The 21,779-nt window shown below is 46.2% G+C and overlaps 1 protein-coding gene across 2 annotated transcripts in view; it reads left to right on the forward strand.

Annotated features, from left to right (window-relative positions):
- Window positions 1–12,049: 12,049 nt before the first annotated feature.
- LOC311227017 (serine/threonine-protein kinase tousled-like 1-B) overlaps window positions 12,050–21,779 on the forward strand; it is a 54,150-nt gene continuing 44,420 nt past the window's right edge. The window contains exons 1-5 of one of the 2 annotated variants that reach the window (XM_084312516.1): window positions 12,050–12,507; window positions 16,783–16,904; window positions 18,029–18,097; window positions 21,197–21,308; window positions 21,701–21,744. In XM_084312516.1, the coding sequence (XP_084168642.1) occupies window positions 12,366–12,507; window positions 16,783–16,904; window positions 18,029–18,097; window positions 21,197–21,308; window positions 21,701–21,744 (489 nt within the window). In that variant the 5' untranslated portion in view covers window positions 12,050–12,365. The remainder of the gene's footprint in view (window positions 12,508–16,782; window positions 16,905–18,028; window positions 18,098–21,196; window positions 21,309–21,700; window positions 21,745–21,779) is intronic. The other variant, XM_084312517.1, reaches the window with a different exon arrangement.

The following is a 21,779-nucleotide window of genomic DNA, read 5'->3' on the forward strand; positions in this document are numbered from 1 at the left end:
CTTTGTCTTCTATAGCGCTTTTCATAAAACCCAAGGTCGCTTTACATAGGGCAAAAAACAACAATAAAAAACATGGTGGGCAGACACACAACATTCAATGTAGGATGTTAGGGGTCAAAGGCCATGTTGAAGAGGTGAGTTTTGATATTTTTTTTAAGGAGTCCAGAGTTGGGGTGTTGCAGAGTTCTGCAAGGAGGGAGTTCCAGAGGGTGGGAGCTGCCACACTGAAAACTCTGTCCCCGAAGGTCTGCAGTCTGGTTCGGGGGATGAAGAGCTGACCAGTGTCTGAGGATCGCAGGGACCGTGACTGATGTGGGGGTGGAGGAGGTCAGTGAGGTACTGAGGTCCCAGAGCATGGAGGGACTTGTAAGTGAGCAGGAGGGTTTTGTAGGTGATGCAGGATTTGATGTGGGGCCAGTGGAGGTGGATGAGGGTGGGGGACGGTGATGTGCTGCCAGGGTTTGGTGTGGGTGAGAACCCTGGCAGCTGAGTTTTGAACATGCTGGAGCAGAGGCGGATTTAGGATTGTAGGAGATCCAGGGCTTAGCCCAGATAGGATAGATAGATTTCTTTTACTTCGACACCACAATTTTTTACTTATACCACCACCTTGAAAGTGTTAATATGCGTCTTTGTTTACGGTTTGATTATCACTGATACATAGTAAAATAGTGCAGTGCAATAAAATAGTTAGTAAAATAGAATAAAATAATGCAATAGTGCATTGCAATAAAATAGTTATCATCGTATTTTTTCGGGAGGCCGGTGAGGAGTGCATTACAGTAGTCGAGTCGGCTTGAGATAAAGGCATGGATCTGGTTTTCAGCGTCCTTTTGATTTATAAATGGCCGTACTTTAGTTTCTAAGGTCGAAGAATTATGTTTTTGTCAACTTGTTGATTGTGATTTAAAGCTTAGGTCTGAGTCTACCATAACACCAAGACTTAACTCACTCAAATACAGTTAGCAGCTGGATAGACCACAGATGGAAATTAGCTTCTGCTAAATCTGGTGCAAACATAGTTTCATGTAACAATGATGAATTGTCCAAAAAGATATATATATATATATTTTTTTTTGAAAATAGATTCGGGGCTTTTCAGAAAACATTCGGGGCTTGAGCCCAAGTAGCCACCCCCTAGCCCCGCCCCTGTGCTGGAGCCTGTCCAAGGTTTTGCTTGGAACCCCGGACAGGGCCCCGTTGCAGTAGTCGAGGCAGGAGGCAGGGGCGGAGATTCCTACAGGCGATATAGGCGGTTGCAATTATTTTTATATATATAATTTTTTTGCTTGCCCCAGTTTTGGCGCCCCCCTCTATATCTGCAACCATTATTTTTACATTAAAAAAAATTCTAACATAAGGGAAAATGAGCCAAAAATCTAAAACGGTCGGTCGGTCTGAGCCTCAGCTTTAGGTGTTTACAGTCAGAACATGCTAGAGCGCTGTGCATTGATGGGTATCAGTCAAGTGTTTATAGAATTGAGCGTCAAGGGCGGCTGGGTGGCGCAGCGGACATTGCACTCGTCACCAACGCAAGATACACCGGGTTCGAATCCGGCTGTCGGCGTTGCCTCCGGTTTGGGCCGGCCGTCATACTAACTCAATTGGCAGAGTTAGCGGGTGGGTAGTCGGGGTGGTAATCTGGATGTTGTAAACAGCGACTCCTACAGGTCGGTTGGGGCGCCTGCACAGCAGAGATAGGAAAATGGCGGGGGCAGTGTGAGCCTCCTACACGTTACTCCTCGCCAAAATGAGAGTCCGCGCTGGCAGGTGAAAAGATGTGACAGGCTGCCTCCACATGTATCGGAGGGGACATGTGACAGGCTTCTATCCTCCCTACAATCGGCCAGTGGGGGGCACATGCAAGCAACGTTCAAGACAGGGGAGGGGAGAATTGGCACAGCCAAATTGGGATGGGAGAAAAATAGAATAATGAGGAGAAAAAGTGGATAAAAAAAAGAATTGAGCGTGGAGGAAAGAAAGACTAATGTTAGAGAACTATGAAGAGACAAAAGCCATCTGGGTCGCAGTGTAAAAAGAGAAGAAAAGAAGAAGAAGAGAAACGTGCCATGGTAAAAGGTATGCAATTTTGTACAACTTCCAAGACCTGCCACACCAAGAGCTGATGAAGCAAGCAGAGGCACTTGTACACACCTTAAAAACCATGGAGGGCAATCTGATTTGGATGAGAAGGAGCTGGCTCAGGAGTTGGAAAATGTACCTGACTTGCCATCAAAGAGCATGACAATTGTTGAAATTCATACACACAAAGCAGCTCACAGAAATATATCCCAACTTGTGTATTGCTCTGCGGATCAGTGCACCGCTACCAGTAACAGTAGCTTCAGCCGAGAGGAGTTTTTCTAAATTAAAACTCTTGAAAACATACCTGAGGTCAACCATGGCTCAAAAACGCCTCAGTGGTCTGGCTGTAATCAGTATTAACCATGAGGTTGGTGGTCAGATTTCATATGATGATGTGATTGATGACTTTGCAGCGAGGAAGACCAGAAGGATTGCACTGTAAATGGAAACCAGTAGGAGCTACAGGCTAACCTTGAAGTGTGATGATAGGGAGGGAGTGGAATGTAAATAGTTCTTCAGACAAAGTGAATTTGTAATTTTTATTTATTTGTTTGTTTATTTAGCATATTATATTTTGATTATATATGTGTAACATATTTTACAATACATAATTTTATTTTAAAGCAAATGTGCACGTTATTTTATTGTTTGTTATTGTTATTATTATTATTGATTGTTAGCTAAGTTGTTTGTTTTAATTCTTTAGTGTGCACTTTACATTTATTCTTAGCTCTTGTTCTTGCTTGTAAAAAATAAAGGTGCAGTACTTTACTGTATAACTGTTAACCCTTTCACTGCCACACGACAGAGAGTTAACCTTTTACTATCACACAACCGATGGTCGTGAAAGGGTTAACCTTAAGTGTATTGTCGCAGTGAAAAGGGTTAACCGTTTGGTAGCGCGGCAGTGAAAGGGTTAAGATGTTTTGATTTTGGGGGGGGGGGGGGGGGGGGGCAGTGGTGAAGCTCGCCCTAGGGCGCCAAATGTGCTAGGTCTGCCCCTGGCAGGGGGTGACGAAGGCATGGATGAGGGTCTTGTGGAGTAGGAAAGTGATGGTTGGAGTCTGGAGATGTTTCTGAGGTGATAGAAGGCGGATTTGGTGACAGAAATGACATGGGCTTGGTAGGAAAGGGTGGAGTCCAGGATGACGCCCATGTTGCGGACCTTTGGGGAAGGGCAGATGGAGCAGCCGTCTTAGTCCAGGGTGAGATCTCCCACCTTCCGGAGCATGGCCTTGGGTGCCACAACCATGAGCTCAATTTTATTGTTGTTTAGTTCTGTGCATATCCCTTACTTACTCTTACGCTGCTGGCCAGTATGACTTACTACCATAGTGTCTTTATACCTATATCACTGTACATATTAATACTACAACTTTGTACATACATCTGATTAGCACTATTGTAACATTCGGGGTTCTGTCCTACCTTAGGATGGTATCCTACTGTCTGTCTGGAGTACTTCACATTGTTGTTGGGTTGGCACTAATTGTATGTCACTTCTGGTTTGCTGTCTCGCACTGATTGTCTGTCACATCTGGAAGCTGTCACTGGCTGTCATTCTGGATGTCACTAATTGACACGTTGGTATGTTAGGAATGTGGCCTTATAATGATTACTCTGTTCTCTTGTTTCCCGCTGGAGCTTCAGATATACCTACGAGCAGAACTGCCTGAACGAGTGCTGACCCGATTCTCTTTTGTCTTGCTCTCTGTTGACGCTGGCGTCCTTCATATCCTACTACTGCTCATGTGTTCTCATAATAAAGAGGACACACTTTGTTTTGAAGAGCAAACACTTCTCCATCTTTTTCCTCGACCATTGGAACTTCCACCTACCTGCTATCGTAACAGAAGCTCCAGCCAAAGATGAGTTCCACCGAGGAAATACAGGAAGAGATGGTAGCTCAGCGGGACCAGCTGAGGGTTCTTCTCGAACGGCAGATGGCTGTTGGCGTCGAGCTGGGTCGACTGGGAGACCTGTCCGTCGTCTCGCAGGAGACAGCTGCTTCAGCTTTAGCTGCGGCTAACAAAGCCCGCTCTACAGCCGCTGGGATGGCATCCTCGATGGGTTCGGCGTCGGGAGTCCCACCGGTCGGCGGGGAAGGAGAGCTGAGGTATCCTGTGGGTCGTGAGGAATTCCGGGAGCCACGACTGCCGCTGCCGGATCGCTATGGAGGGGCTCCAGCAGGGTGTCGTGAGTTCGTCACTCAGTGTGCTCTCGTGTTTCAACTACCTCATACTTTTCCTACTGATGTGTCTCGGGTAGAGTATATTATCACCCTCCTCACAGGCCGTGCTCTCAGTTGGGCTGTAGCAGAATGGGAGAGTGGGTCAGTAATCTGCCGCAGTGTGGATGCCTTCACCCTGGAGTTACGCCACGTATTCGATACCTCCAGGGTGATATCCATTTATGAAGCCGGCGGTCGACTTACGTCCTGCCGGCAGGGCATTCGCTCTGTGGCAGATTACACCATTGACTTCCGTATTGTAGATCGAGAGGCGGCCTGGCCAGAGATTCCCTGCTGTGTCCTCTTTTTGCAGGGGCTCTCAGTGCGAATGCAGGACGAGTTATCAACACAGGAGCTACCCGAGCGCCTGGACCACCTGATCAACCTGGCCATAAGGATGGACAATCGGCACCGGGAGAGGGAGCGCGAGAGGGAGGCTTTGTCACAGGTACTCTTCCGCCCTTCTTCTGGTGTCGAACAACCTGCATACCTTCACACGAGAGAGTACCTGGGTGACGAGCCGATGCAACTGGGCGCTCTGAGCCTCGCTGACGCGGAGAGACAGAGGCGTGTCAGCGAGAAGCGCTGCTTTCGCTGCGGCCGCACAGGGCATCGCTTCTCTAACTGTCGGGGGTTCTCGGGAAACGGAGGGGCCCGCTAGACCTGGGGAAGGTGTTAGCAGGTGGGCATTTCTCTCCGGTCATGGATGACACACGCACTTTTTTTGATGTCACTGTTGGGTGGGGGGATTCTCTTAAAACAACCAGGGCTTTGGTGGATTCAGGAGCAGCGGGCAACTTAATTCATGTGGGTTTGGCATTAGAGTGGGGGGTTCCTTTGGAGACCATGGAGGTACCTATTCCAGTCCGGTCGTTAGACGGTCAACCCATTGGTAGTGGAATTATTACTCAGCACACCGGGCAGCTGCGTGTTCAGGGGGCAGGTAACGGGTGGGAGTGTTTACAATTTTATGTAGTCATGTCTCCTCACTCTGAAATTGTGTTAGGTCACCCTTGGCTTGTTGTGCATAACCCTCATATTAATTGGGCTACGGGTGAACTCTCCATGGGAAGCGGCGTCAAGGCTGACGCTGGCGAGAGTTCACCCGCCCCCGACCCCCCTATTTTGTCTCTCTCCAGGATGACGGTGAACGTTGCAGATTCTGTATTATCTCCCAACCCCAATTTAGCAGGAGTACTTGCGGTCTATTTTGACCTGGCGGACGTTTTTAGTAAAATGCGTGCTAACGCACTACCGCCTCATAGACCTTACGACTGCCCCATTAATCTTCTACCTGGTACTTCTCCACCCCATGGGCGGATGTTTTCTCTCTCTCGCCCTGAGACAGTGTCCATGAACACTTATATTCGAGAGGCACTGTCCGTGGGGCATATCCGACCGTCCACATCCCCTGCAGGCGCTGGCTTCTTTTTCGTTGCTAAGAAGGATGGGAGTCAGCGGCCATGCATAGATTATAGGGGGTTGAACGACGTTTCCATCAAGAACTGTTACCCTTTGCCTCTCATGGACACCGCCTTTGAGTGCTTACAGGAGGCAGAGGTCTTTTCTAAACTTGATTATGAGTATTTAGTCATGCGTTTTGGTTTAGCTAATGCTCCGGCAGTTTTCCAAGCCCTGGTCAACGACGTGCTGCAGGATTTAATTGGGGTGTCAGTGTTTGTGTACTTAGATGACATCCTAATTTTTTCTCGTGATATGGTGCAACACCAACTGCACCTTCGTGAGGTGCTTCAACATCTCCTTAAGCATCAACTATTTGTTAAGGCAGAGAAGTGTGTGTTTCCCACTGACACCGTTTCCTTCCTGGGCTTTGTGTTGATGACGGGTGATCTTCGCATGGATCCAGCCAAGGTGAGTGCAGTCTTGGGTTAGCCATGGCCTTCGTCGCTCAAGGAGTTACAACGGTTTTTGGGCTTTGCACATTTTTACAGGCGTTTTATTAGCAATTTTAGTGCCTTAGTCAATCCCTTAACAGCTCTCACTAAGTCCTCTCTCCCTGGCTTTGAATGGTCGCCTAGGGCAGAGTCGGCCTTCTGTGACCTCAAACGTCGATTTACCTCCGCCCCTGTACTGATTCGTTACGATGCAGAGACTCTGTTCATTGTGGAGGTGGATGCCTCTGACACCGCAGTGGGAGGGGTGATCTCTCAGAGATGTTTAAAGGACGGTAAGGTGCATCCGTGCGCTTTTTTTTCATGCCGGTTGTCTTCGGCCGAGCGTAACTACGACTTGGGTAATCGGGAGTTGTTGGCGATCAAGTTGGCACTGGAGGAATGGAGACATTGGTTAGAGGGGGCGGCACATCCTTTCATTGTTTGGACTGATCATAAGAACTTGGCTTACATCCAAGGGGCTAAACGCCTTAACCTGTTCCACTCGACGCTCGCCAGGCCAGGTGGGTGTTATTCTTCACTCGATTTAGATTTTCCATCTCCTATCGACCCGGTTCCAAGAACGTCAAACCTGACGCCCTGTCACGTCAGTTTGATCCTCCGGGTCGAGAGGAGAAGCCCCACCCTATTGTTCCACAGGCCTTGATTTTGGCACCCATGTCATGGGGCATAGATAAGGTGGTAAGATCGGCTCAGACACGGTGGGGGTCCTCCGGGGCGGATGTATGTACCCAAGGCTGCACGCTCGCGCCTGCTGCAGTGGGCGCATACATCCTCTCTCACCGGCCACCCTGGGGCCACCAGAACCCTGGAGTTTATACGTAGGAGGTTTTGGTGGCCGACAGAGGGGGGGGATACACGCTCCTTTGTGGCGGCCTGCCCGGTGTGCGCGCGCAGTAAGACCTCTCGCCGTGCAACGGCGGGTCTCCTCCGACCGCTTCCTATTCCCAAACGTCCCTGGTCGCACATATCCCTGGATTTTATTTCCGGCCTTCCCCTATCGGATGGGTTCACTGCCATCCTGGTGGTAGTGGACCGGTTCTCCAAGGCGGCCGACTTCATTCCCCTTCCCAAGCTTCCCTCGGCTCGGGAGACGGCTGACCTGGTGGTGCAGCACGTCTTTCGGGTCCATGGGCTTCCAGTGGATATTGTGTCCGACCGGGGTCCTCAGTTCACCTCCAGGTTCTGGAAGGTGTTTGCCTCTGGCCTCGGCGCCTCCATCAGCCTGTCGTCTGGGTTCCATCCACAGTCGAACGGGCAGACGGAGTGCGTCAACCAGGATCTGGAGGGTGTCCTGAGGTGCCACGTTGCTGGGTGTCCGGCGACGTGCAGTAGGAGGTTGGCCTGGGCAGAGTAGGCGCATAATACCCTCCTCTCCTCCTCTACTGGTATGTCTCCCTTTCAGTGTCAATATGGTTTTCAACCTCATTTGTTTCCCGAACAGGAGCAGGAGGCTGAGGTGCCGTCGGCCCAGGCACATGTGGCTCGTTGTCGCAGGACCTGGAACAGGGTGCGGGCGGCGCTGCAGAAGGCCTTGGTTAAGGCTCAGCGGCAGGCTAACCGCAAGCGTCGTCCGGCTCCGGTTTTCCGTCCTGGACAGCGGGTTTGGCTTTCCACCTGTGATCTCCCTCTCCGGGTGGAATCCAGGAAGCTGGCTCCTTGCTTTATAGGCCCCTTTAAAGTGGTTAATCGGGTGAATCCTATGGCTTACAGGCTACGCTTTCCGGCCTCTATGAGGGTTCATCCCACGTTTCATGTGTCCCTGTTGAAACCATTCCTCTCATCGCCCTTGTCCCCGCCACTTCCTGCGGTCCCTCCGCCCGCATTATTGATGATCAGCCTGTCTATACGGTGCGGAGGATCCTGAGTTGTAGGCGGAGGGGTAGGGGGTTTCAGTTATTGGTGGATTGGGAGGGGTACGGGGTAGAAGAGCGTTCTTGGGTGCCTCAAAGGGATATCTTAGATCCCAGCCTGATTGATGATTTCCAGCGGCTGCATCCCGAGGCCCCTAGGTGAATGTCAGGTGCCGTTCGTCGGGGGGAGGTACTGTAACGTTCAGGGTTCTGTCCTACTTTAGGATGGTATCCTACTGTCTGTCTGGAGTACTTCACATTGTTGTTGGGTTGGCACTAATTGTATGTCACCTTTTTTTTTTTTATCTTTTTCTCCCTCCTTTTTCCTCCGTTTTTCTTCCATCCCAATGTTAGTCGTTATGCCAATTCCCAATCCCCTTCCTGGTCGCTGCGCACCTACCCCCCACAGTCGGTCTGGGAGAGTGGAGGCTATCACGTGCTTCCTCCGACACACGTGTAGCCAATCAACCGCTTCTTTTCACCTGGCAGCGCGGACTTTCACTGAGAGGGTGTAACATGTGGAAGGACCACACTACCCCCCTTAGATCCTATCCTCGCTGAGCAGGCGCCCCGACCGAACTGTAGGAGTCGCTGTTTACAACGACCAGGACCCACCCATCAGCTTTCTCACCCCTAACACTGCCAATTGTGTTAGTATGAACGACCAGCCAAGCTGATAGCAATGTGGAGAGCTGTGCTCGAACCCAGCTTCTCCTGCATTGGTGGCGAGCGCCTTGCCCACTACACCACCTAGCCGCCCCTGTATGTCACTTCTGATTTGCTGTCTCGCACTGATTGTCTGTCACATCTGGAAGCTGTCACTGTGTTGACGCTAGGCGTCCTTCATATCCTACTACTGCTCATGTGTTCTCATAATAAAGAGGACACACTTTGTTTTGAAGAGCAAACACTTCTCCATCTCTTTTTCCTCTACCATTGGAACTCCCACCTACCTGCTATCGTAACACACTATACTCAGTAGTACTCATTAAATATCTTATACCCAGTTTAATCTCCTGTACATTTACTATTTTACTATTGCTCTTTACTGTTATTTGCACTCTGGTTGGATGCCAAACCTCTTTTTGTTGTACTTTACTTGTGCTGTATAATGACAATAAATGTGAATCTAATCTAATTAAAATTTTATATAACTCATGCAATTTATCAAAATAATATTCGGACAATTATTATTTTTCAACACACATCACTGATATACATTGGGAAAAAAATGTGTAATGCAAATCTAAATCTGACATGAACACAAATAAATGATTCCCATTGTAAAATAATAATAATAATAATAATAATAATAATAATAATAATACAGCGGTGGCAGAGAGTGGTATACGATGGGCATACTGCATGGCGCAGAATGTGTTAACTAAGTAATTTTCCCCATGTTGGTAAAAAACAAAACAGAAATACTGCTTCGCAGTTGTATTCCTCTGCCAAGCAGTAGTAGTTGAAGTAGTAATAATAATAATAATAATAATAATAATAATAATAATAATAATAATAATGAATTTCATGAAGGATTTTCTAGATGCATATCAACATGTTTCTCTCCCCAAACTGATATGTCTACTAGTCCACCTTTAACTGCTGTTATTTAGCCTATTCACTTTGACTTTAATGAAAACCTAGTGGTCTACTAGTAAAGGTTCTTAACCCTTTCACTGCCACACTACAGAAGGTTAACCCTTTACTATCACACTACCGACGGTTAACCTGCTGTCATGTGGCAGTGAAAGGGTTAACCTTTTGTGTATTGTCACAGTGAAAGGGTTAACCGTTTGGTACTACGGCAGTGAAAGGGGATAATAACCTTGTAATTATCCCAGGGCAGGACCATATTTCACAATTCAATGTTTTCATATATGCTACTATAGCCTACATTCACAAAACACAATGGCATGGCAAAATAAACACCTGTTTGATAAGTGGAGATTTGAATCATCTAGTTGGGAGGGGAATTAAAATGTAAACACATGAGCTCCTGACCATCTGTCAAAGAAAGAACGTTCCTAGTTGGTTTTCAAAATGGCAACCAACTGTCCTAGGCTCCTATGGGACCTTTGATGTTCCTGGAATGCCCTGGTTGCAGCAGTCAGTTACTCTCCTTATAACGGAACTCCAATTTCATATCTGAAATGATATCATAAATATATATATTGTGTGTGTGTGTGCATGTGTGTGTACGTTCGTGCAGAACTGTAGAGTAGAGACTGCTTATACAACCATCCTCATTGCCTGTCAAGACTATTGCTCTGTTACCATGGAAACCGTGTGACCAAAAAATCAGGTTACCATGGGCAGGTGCATATGAGGTGCAATATGATTGTTTGTGCCTCAATCTTTACCCTGATGCAATCTGGCTGCAACTGAACAAGGGGTTGACAAACAACGACATGCATGATGCAAATACATACAAACACACATACATGGGGGACCCTGATGTAAACAAGACGAAAGTATTTCTCTGGTCTGCATCCCCTTAACAATTGTGTGTATTGAGCTGTACTGTATGGTATCCATTCTGCAATCTGTTAATAACATTTTCAATCAATCAATCAATCAATCATACACACACATATAGTGATTATGGCAATTCATTTAGAAATGAGTTTTTAATATAAATGTGAAATGAACAAGAAGTATGCCTAAGGTGAGTGAGTGAGTGAGTGAGTGAGTGAGTGAGTGAGTGAGTGAGTGAGTGAGTGAGTGAGTGAGTGAGTGAGTGAGTGAGTGGGTGAGTGAGTGAGTGAGTGAGTGAGTGAGTGAGTGAGTGAGTGAGTGAGTGAGTGAGTGAGTGAGTGAGTGAGTGAGTGATGTGTCTAAAATTTTGAATTTATGGTTACTGGTAGCATTAAACTAAAATGGGCCTGCATCATCGGACATATTCAACTATTTCTCTCTCTTTCCCCCTGTGTTTGTGTGTGTGTATGTGTGTGTATATATGTGCGTGTGTGCATGCGTGCGTGCGTGCGTGTGGTATAGGAGGATGCAAAGGCTTTTGATGCACTGCACCAAATTTGGAACAAAAGACCTTGTAGGCCAAGTCACATCAATATCTTCCCACCTGCTCCCTGCCCCCTCCGAGCAACTTGTCTGTAGTCTCTACAGTAACTGTAGGATATCGAGACGATAGCCCCACCACGCGCTCTCACGCACATACGCACTCAAACCAAGCACACGAGCACAGACAAACAGACAGACACACACACACACGCACACACACACACACACACACACACACACACACACACACACACACACACACACACACACACCGTAATGGTAACTGTGTTGAGTTTTAGTTCAATTCGATATATGGACAGTTTTTAATGACTTCATAATATTAATAATAATGTGTGTTAAAATATCCGCATGAACTATAACGTTTATTATTATATAGATTATTATGGCATGTATTCGTGTATAACATTACAATTATTTGTCCGATTTCACACAGCTGAGTAGACAAGAACTTTCGGCCATTTTTTTCGGGGTGTCTGGTGTATTGTTTTCACACACGCGCGCACACACACACACACACATGCACACACACGAAGACACACACGAAGACACACACACGCACAAATACATTTACATTCACACACACGTTCTCACACACACACACACACACACACACAACACACACACACACACAAATTCCCACACACACACACACAAAAAAACTGTTCTCAGGTCAATATCGAATTTTGCCTCCCTCCAAATGAAACATAATTCAGATTTTTTGGACTAGTGAATTTTTTTTTATCCTATATAGATCAGCCAGCTACTACTGTGGTGTCGGTGTCACAATAATAACATCCCTGGTTGCTGGTGGTGTTGTTAGCTCTAGGACGGTGACCAGCCGCGCGCCAGCCAGCCAGCCAGCCAGCCTCGCGATAGTAGCCTCTCTTCCAGAATCAAAGCCCCGCTCGCGAGCTCGAGCTGGATGCTGTGACAGGCAGGCAGGCAGCAGGCAGCCGCGCGGTCATCATGCAAAGGTTACATTCTGCTGCTCTCTCACACATGAAGAAGGCGGTGGTCTGCCCGCGCGGCTGCTGACAGACAGAGGCGCGAGCCGTGAAGTGTGCGGCCCCGAAAAAATGCAAACTGTTAACTAAAAACCGACCGTCGTGTAGTAGTAGCCCCCGGTACTAGCAGGTGTGTCAGAGAACGATGGACGCAAGTTTAATGGAATTTGGGATGGCGGCGGTGTCGTCGACGTCGTGTGCCGCTGGCTAGCTAACCCCTGAGTAAAGAAGTGGCTTCATGAGTGTCCAAAGTAGTAACAGTGGAAGTGGTGGTGGTGGAAGTTTGGAGGCGACGCCATCTTGGTCGCAGCAGCAGCGGCTCTCCTCGTCCCCAACGATTTCTCAACAACACATAACGCCGACCGCGAAGACCAAGGAAGGTATCTCTAGCTTTTACAAAACGCCACGACCCCCGACATCTTTTCTGTAGCGAGAGAGAGAGAGAGAGACGGGGTGGTGGGATAATAATTGCGGCCACCATGTCGAGCTACTAACGTTAGTTCCAAGTAAAAAAAAATGGTTGTCAAGTTCACTTGGTGATGATGCCGTGAATTTTGGAAGCCAAACGTCAGCTGTCAGTTGAACAGTTGATGGCCGGTCTGTAGTTACAGTAGCAGCGAGCTATCATCATGTTTTTGCACTGGTTTGCACAAAGGCAAGAGCTAGCTTGTCATCTATTTGTTCCACTTTGGTTGTAGCTTCTTTGACGTCGGATTTGTGTAGGTAGGTTTTAGGTAGACAACAAACATACTAACGGATCACATGAGTATTTGCTTTGTCGGGGATAGAAACGAAAAAAGCCAAGACTTATTGTGATTCTGTGTAACTAACAGTTTGTTACAGTTGCATCGATCTTCTCCTGTCAAACGTCCGATCGATTGGATATATCGAGACAATGTGATCGATTGATTGATTGAAAACTTTATTAACAGATTGCAGAATGGGTACAGTAACAGTACGGCTCAATACATACAATTGTTATTAAGTGGATGCAGACCAGAGAAAGACTTTCGTCTTGTTTACATCAGGGTCCCCCCCATTTTCAATTCATCATATGACATACACGACATACAGATAGACACAGTACTGCTACATCATGATGGATGCATTGCAATGTCCATGTCCCTCTTGCTGCTTTGAACTTGAGAGCAGGCAAGGCCCTGAATTGTAGTTTGGGATCCATTTATTATTATGTTTGTTTGTTTGTTTTCCTCCCACGGTTTTCTATTTGGTTGTAGTAGTCCACATGTTTTCATTATTAACCTAGATGTTGATCATAAATGGAAGATCATGAAACGATCTAATAGTAATCATACTAATTCAGATTCATCTATATGTATATGTCACACCAGTTATGTCATGGTGAAAAAATAACAGATGTTATATAGTAATAGCTTGGTAAAAAGCTGCTTGGTAAGAGATGAGATCTGAATAAGATGACTGACTGTGTGGTGGTTTGTTAATATAGCCTAGCTATTGTGTCTGATATAACTGAAAATACCACTAAAATGGGGATAGTCCTGAAAGGCCAGAACATAAGGGCCTCTGGCAGACCATTTTACCCTCATTCTGTCATCTTCTTGTCCTCAGATAACCTCGTATATAGGTTGGTTTGTGTGACGCTATTGGCTCACAGCATCTGGCTTTGCATATTGGTCATTACGCCTTGTAGGGTTAGCCTGTGTGTCAGAGCCAGAGGACAGGGGCTATGTAAAGATGACAGCCAGGAAACATCTGACAAGGAAGCACAAACATTGTAACAATATTGACTGGGGAGCTATGGTTCCGTTAGTGGAAACTAGCTGCCATAGAACTACCGGTCTCTGGTACAGTGTTCCCCCCCCCTAGGTTGACTGCTTTGGGGGGGGGGGGGGCTGGGCTGGACGAGGCTACCTAACCACCATAAATATAACGCTATCCCCAAACGAGAACAAATGAGAAGATTCTAACATTACAGGTTTCAACAGCACATCCCAACCAGGCTGCTGGGACTACACACAGACACACACACACCCATCCAGGTTGCTGGGACTACACACAGACACACACACACATCCAGGTTGCTGGGACCACTAGACACAGACACACACACACAGTCAGGTTGCTGGGACCACTAGACACAGACACACACACACACACAGCCAGGTTGCTGGGACTACGCACACCGCCAGGTTGCTGAATGTGAACATCAGACCAACTTAGTCTTACCAGAAACAACATCACACAGCAAGCAAAGAGCCATTAGCTTCCATTAGCCTGGTATAAGGCTAAATTAAGTCGGTCAGTATTTTATTTTCTGGCTCGTGTGGCCAAATACGGAGCCATATAACGGTAAACAAAAAAAATTAGCCTACCAGCGCTCGTCATTAAAGGAATACACCAACATTATTGGAAATGCGTGTACCGTCTTCTCCAGAGTCGGACAAGAAGATGGATATGAAATATCCTCTCTGTGCGTTCAGTAGAAAGCTATCCGGCTGCAAGCTAGCCTAGCTTTGCACAAAAGAATGGAAGGGGATACGGACCACTGGCCTAGCTTAAAACTCTGAGAGAGGTGTTTTTGACCAACAGCTAGGCTAGTGGTCTGTATCCACTTCCATTAATTTGTGCAAAGCTAGGCTAGCTTGCAGTCGGATAGCTTTCTACTGAATGCACAGAGAGGACATTTGTATCCATCTTCTTGTCTGACTCTGGAGAACACGGTAAGAGCATTTCCCATAATGTTGGCGTGTTCCTTGTTGGATAAGTCCAGCTTCCTTGTTGGATAAAGTGGTCGATCTCATGGTCATTATGGTTAAATCCAATAAAAGGTCCATCTTGATGGTTAACACAGTGCTAACAGTAGAGCAGCATTTAACTATACTACTTTAGAAAAAAACTTACTTAAAATCAATTACTGTTGTTGGGCATTGATGATAAAAGGAATTGATAAGCTTTGGGGTGGTGCAAAGGTAGAGGAAATACAGTGGTAGGTCTAGCCTAGTCATTCTCTCCATCCCTTGTACAGCCTGCCTTGTGTGTCTGAGTCACTCCATGCACAATGTGTTTCTGATTCATCAAAGCAGTCGGTGCAACTGAAGTTCCCCTTCCCCAGATACTGGGCACTGTGTAGCACAGATGAAAATCCTTTATTTTTTAAACGAATCCGCTGTGAGTCTGGCGGATTCGATTTCCCATTCGCTCTAACTAGCCTCTCCTGCAAGCTGTGAACAGCTCAGAGCAGGAGCCCATCTCCTGTTTCCAGCAGTGTGAGGATGGAGCCGTGATGTACAATTACACTGGACCCCCCTGGACTGTCTGTCGCACAGGGGCCTTAATCCCCCAGTCCACAGCTGGTTCCTGGATGCTCATCTGTCGCACAGGGCCTTTACCTCCAGTCCAGAGCTGGTTCCTGGATGCTCCTCTGTCGCACAGGGCCTTTACCCCCAGTCCAGAGCCGTTTCCTGGAGGATGTTCATCTGTCACACAGCCCTAACCCCCAGTCCAGAGCTGTTTCCTGGAGGATGCTCATCTGTCACAGTCTTTACCCCCAGTCCAGAGCTGTTTCCTGGAGGATGTTCATCTGTCACACAGCCCTAACCCCCAGTCCAGAGCTTTTTCCTGGATGCTCATCTGTCACACACAGCCCTAACCCCCAGTCCAGAGCTGTTTCCTGGATGCTCATCTGTCACACAGGGCATTTACCTCCAGAGCTGACCCCTCATTGTTGATGAAGCCATTAATTGGTTGGTTTGGTCTTTGTCGACAAGACTTGTGTGTGTCGTTTTATTTTTAAGAACATCTCTGTTAAGTATGAGATATAATTGGGTGCTTTTGCATTATTGCACACAGGGGAAACTAAAAGTTGACAGATTTGTCAAACAAATTGATGACCTAAGAATGTCTTTAGTGGAGGACAGCCTTGTTTATCCATCATTAACCCTTTCACTTCCACACTACCAGATGGTTAACCCTTTCACTGCGACAATACAGAAGGTTAACCCTTTCACTACCACACTACAGAGGGGTAACCTTTCACTATCACACTACAGACGGTAACCGTCTGTAGTGAGGTAGTGAAAGGGTTAATCCATCTCTCTGACTGACTCCCCATGAAGAGAGATGGCGGAGGTCTCATTACTTGGGTATAACTCAGGAAGAGCACATCTGACATCCCAGCAGGGCGTGTACATGGGGGGAAAAAAAACTAAAGTAAACCGTCTCCCAAACCACAGTTTGTATTCGTCCTGAACTGAAAACTGTGGTTGAACTACACATGAATTCAGTCTCGTTTCACCTACCCGGTCCCAGGACCGTCCCTGATCAGTTTTGTACCGTACCACACGCAATTGATATCGTACTTTAACCCTTTCACTACCACACTACAGAAGGTGAACCCTTCCACTACCACACACTACAGACGGTTAGTGTGGTAGTGAAAGGGTTAACCTCCTGTAGTGTGGTTGTGAAAGGGTTAACCTTCTGTAGTGTGGTTGTGAAAGGTTTAACCTTCTGTATCGTCGCAGTGAAAGCCGGGTTAACCCTTTGGTAGTGTGGTAGTGAACGGGTTATTATTATGGTTCATATGGACCTCCTCGCTCGGTCTCCTCATTGCGGTTCCTTCCCAGTGGTTGACATGGTGTCTGTCTGTCTGTGTTGCTGTGTTGGTGCTGCAGGCCCCATGGAGGAGCTGCACAGCCTGGACCCCAGGCGGCAAGAGCTGCTGGAGGCCCGCTTCATGGGAGGTGTCAGTGGAAATACACTAGGGAGCACTGGGAGTGCCAGCGGAGGTGCTAAGGTAACAGACGCACGCACGCACATGCACACACACACAGAGACGCACACGGACAACTGCACCTGTTGTTTTTGAAGTGCGTCATACACGGTACACATACATCTCCGTTTGACCCCTGTAGATATGACTGTATTTAAAAAGGAATCCTGTAGTATGTCTGTATGTAAATAGGAATCCTGTAGATATGATTGTATTTAAATAGGAATCCTGTAAATATAACTGTATTTAAATAGGAATCCTGTAGATATGACTGTATATAAATAGGAATCATGTAGTATGTCTGTATGTAAATGGGAATCCTGTAGATATGATTGTATTTAAATAGGAATCCTGTAGATATGACTGTATTTAAATAGGAATCCTGTAGATATGACTGTATTTAAATAGGAATCATGTGTTACTAATTATTTTCAAGGGGGTAACAATATCATTGAAAACAGTGCTTTGAAATTTAAAATGACACTTCTCTCATTCTCTTCACTCTGCCTCTCGTTCTCTTCTCTGTTTAACTGGTGTTATGGGATGGCTACTGCTTGAACAGTTGCAGTATGACTTTGAAATAAAAATAATTTATGAGCCAGGCTTTGTAGTTTATATGGATCTATATATATATATATATATATATATATATATATATATAATATCTATAATTTGAGCTCTGTAGTACTATGAATACATTTTAACGCATAAAGAATGGAAAATCTAATAAAATAGTGACTTCAAAATCTAAATTTGTATCGAACCTGAAAATGTGTGTTATAATTTATTTAATTTTCATGTTCTTATTTACTTTTTGCACACACACACGCACACACACACACCTCCACCCCTCAGGCCTGGATTCCCATGGGGCCCATGCACTCTCGAGGCCTGCCACTGGGCCTTCCATCAGTGTTGTTGCCATTTCACGAGGTCACTGTACGACCGTGTGTGCGCTTGTGTGTGATTCTGAGCTGTCGCCCCGTGTTGTTTACTGTGTGTGTTTGTGTTCTACGTGTGTTTTAGGGTCTGGCCAACGAGTGCTCCGTGTGTTTACTGTGTGTTTGTGTTCTACGTGTGTTTTAGGGTCTGGCCAACGAGTGCTCCGTGTGTTTACTGTGTGTGTTTGTGTTCTACGTGTGTTTTAGGGTCTGGCCAATGAGTGCTCCAACCACAGCTATGGCAGCTTGGGCTCATCCAGCGACAAGGAGTCCGAGGTAAGAGACGCACTCGTGTGCACGTGCATACACACACACTGGGACACACACGCACACACATGAACACACACACACACACACGCGCACACACGGTTGATGTAATGTAATCTGGTGGTCAGGTTATACAGATCTCCTTTTGGAGCCATGTTACATTGTCAAGAAGTGACTACAAGTTCCCATAGAGATTAGAAATATCACCCCCCCTCCCTCCCTCCCTCCCTCCATCCCCCAGGGCTTTCATTGTTTTAAAATGTTATCACCGAAAGAATGAAAATATGATTCAATATTGCAATTCCCCCTGTGTTAGCTGACAGACACACACACACACACACTCTTTAGAACTTCTTTAAGCTGAGAGCGGATCTCCAACCTACCAAAGTCAGCCCACGTCACCCCACTTCTCAGAGAGCTGCACTGGCTTCCCATCGCCACGCGGATCCGCTTCAAGGTTCTTGACCTGGCATACCGCGCAGCGAGGGATATATGGGTCCCTCCTATCTACTATCTACTTTGCTATAGGGAGGTGTAGTCTGACGTCGCTTTGGACCGCCCGCGAGGTCCACCCTTATAGGGATTTATCATTGGGGAAAATGGATTATCGGCTATTGTAACAATTCTGCCGCATGGAAATTGAAAAGCTTTCCATTTTTGCACAAAATGAGTTCCCTTCCATCACTGACATTATTGTTTAAGCATTTTTGGTTGAAATAAAATTCGGCGATTTTTCTTTATGATTAATTGCTAATATTATTTTCATGATGAGCTATAGATTGTGGATGAATACGCACAGAAAGGTACACCATGCAAATGTTAATGCTTTATTTGTTTTAAACGAGACGATTTAGAAATGGGCAATGGGGAAATACATTGCGTTGGACAGCGGGTGGAACACGAAAAACGGCAATGACGGAACCACTACACCTCCCTATTATGCCTATAATACTAGCTACTATGCTAATATGTCTCTATACTACTATGCACTCAAAGAGTGTAGCACTCAAGTTTGACACCGCTAGACGAAAAATACCACTTTTACCCTTAGCCGCCAGTCCCTCCGTACCCTTCCTACTGACTTGTTGTAAACTCGAGTAAGTGGCTTTGGAATAAAAGCGTCAGCGAAATGACTAAATGTTAAAATGAGAGAGGAAAAACAAACAAACAAACGGGAAGGAAGTAACATTTTTGTAGATGGATCTAAATGCTTGATTGTGGAATATTTCTGCCGGGGGAGGAGTTGGGGCCATGAATTCCAGCGGCGGGAACAGGCTTATCAAGAGACTAATGATGATTGTCTCATTTTCTCCTCATGTGACACACCCCCTCTCGTCTCTCAGTATCCCCTCTCGCACTCCTACCCCCCCCCCCCCCCCCTCTTAAACTCAAATTCAGACTACATGACATTGATTACAGCCCTGATTTTCCACTCGCCGACAGTTTTTGGAGATCGCCCACAAAAAGGGCCCAGATCAGAGGCAATCCTTGGCGTGTGCACGTTGCCGCTCGATCGCCTCGTGTGAATTGTTCAGATGCGACCCGACAGGCCTCGCCGATCGCAACCAGGCTAATTATCCGATGAGCTATTAGTTGTCATTCATTCGTTGAGGATTTTAGGGGCATTTTGGGAATATGCGCTTACCGTCTTCTCCAGAGTCGGACAAGAAGATACCAATAGATTAGATACCAATTTCCTCTGTGCGTTCAGTAGAAAGCTAGCCTGGCTGTTGGCCAAGAACACCTCTCCCGGAGTTTTAAGCTAGTGGTCCGTACATTTTATGCTAGGCTAGTGGTCCGTAAATTCTAAGCTGTAGGCTAGTGTTCCGTAAATTTTTAAGCTGTAGGCTAGTGGTCCGTACATTTTAAGCTACTGTATAGGCTAGTGGTCCATACGTTTTAAGATATGCTAGTGGTCCGTACATTTTAAGCTACTGTAATAGGCTAGTGGTCCATACGTTTTAAGCTAGGCTAGTGGTCCGTAAATTTTAAACTAGGCTAGTGGTCTGTACGTTTTAAGCTAGGCTAGTGGTCTGTAAGTTTTAAGCTGTAGGCTAGTGGTCCGTAAGTTTTAAGCTGTAGGCTAGTGGTCCGTACATTTTAAGCTATAGGCTAGTGGTCCGTAAGTTTTAAGCTGTAGGCTAGTGGTCCGTAAGTGGAGCAAGTTGGCTTTGTTCTCCACTAGCTTGTCATTATGATTGTAATGATTTTACACACTTCAACACTGTATACGTTTAATATTCTGAATATCCACAATGAGAATATAAAGGAGAATAACAAGCAGAGAGAGAGAGAGAATGGTATCTGATGCAGAGAGCAGGCAGTGGGTGTGGCATGGGAAAAATGAGAGCAGGAAAGAATGACGGCCCATTCTCTCAGAGAAAAAAGAAACAACTAAAACCTCGCCTTGTGCTTTCTCCAGTGTCTTCCTCTGACAAACACATTCCTCGACCACGACCAAAACCACATCAGACTCTCCTCCTGGTGAAAGGTCTTGTAATGTGTAACCGCCTGTCACCGATCTGTTGATTTCAAGATCCCAGATTACCGAAGACCGAAAGTTGTGTTGTGTGAACACTTATGTGAACTATACAGCGCTCTGACGAATATTAAAATTGTTATGTGAACACTACAGCACTCTGACGAATATTAAAATTGTTATGTGAACACTACAGCACTCTGACGAATGTTAAAGTTGTGTTGTGTGAACACTACAGCTGTTGTGTGAACACTACAGCACTCTGACGAATATTAAAGTTGTGTTGTGTGTAGTCGCCATTATCCCTTCTCTCCCTCTTAAGGATTGACCTTTCTCAAAACCCTGCCCTCTTTTCTTGACTTGAAACTTCCTGAAACCTTGTCCCAGGGAAGCAACAGTTGTGTGATTGGAGGGTCAAGAAAAGAGGGCTGGTGGTGTTTGAGATGGGTCAATACTGATAGGAAGTGTGGAAGTTCCCCCTGCCAACTCTGTATGTAACCCTTCCTTCCTTCCTTCCTGCTGTCCTGTCCTGTCAAATCCTGCTGTACAACCAGATGGAGACAAAAGGCTTTATTGTTTACCGTGATCTTTTATTTTTGTTTAACCCTTTATTTCCCGTCTTTCGATAGACCCCGGAGAAGAAGCACTCGGAATCCTCCAGGGGAAGGAAGAGGAAAGCAGACACCCAATCAGAGAGCAGCCAAGGTACTGTGGGAATGACCCAATCAGAGAGCAGCCAAGGTACTGTAGGAGTGACAGCCTTACACGACAACATCAGCGAGAATTATTACACTTTTAGGGATTGTTACTTTTTAAAAGTTGGGTTTGTTTTTTCCAGGATCTCGGGTTTCGATGAGCCCTCGCATTAGATTAGATACGATTTAAAAAAAATTATTGTCATCATACAGCACAAGTACAGTAACAAATGTAACAGTAAAGTGCAATAGTAATATACAATGTACAGGATATTAAACTGGGTATAAAATATATAAATGAGTACTACTGAGTATAGTGCGCTATCAGATGTATGTACAGAGTTGTAGAATCATTTCTGTACCCCCCTGTTGTTGTCTGATGCCTTCTTGTGTTCTGGTGATCACACCCCTGACTGCCGTCTCCTCTCCACCACACAGGGAAGACCTCGACGCGGGGGCCCAAGATCAGCGACTACTTTGATGTGAGTTTCCCTGGCAACGGTTGTGTAACACCTAG

Source organism: Notolepis coatsorum, assembly GCF_963971535.1.
Source record: "Notolepis coatsorum genome assembly, chromosome: 4".
Taxonomy (NCBI): Eukaryota; Metazoa; Chordata; class Actinopteri; order Aulopiformes; family Paralepididae; genus Notolepis; species Notolepis coatsorum.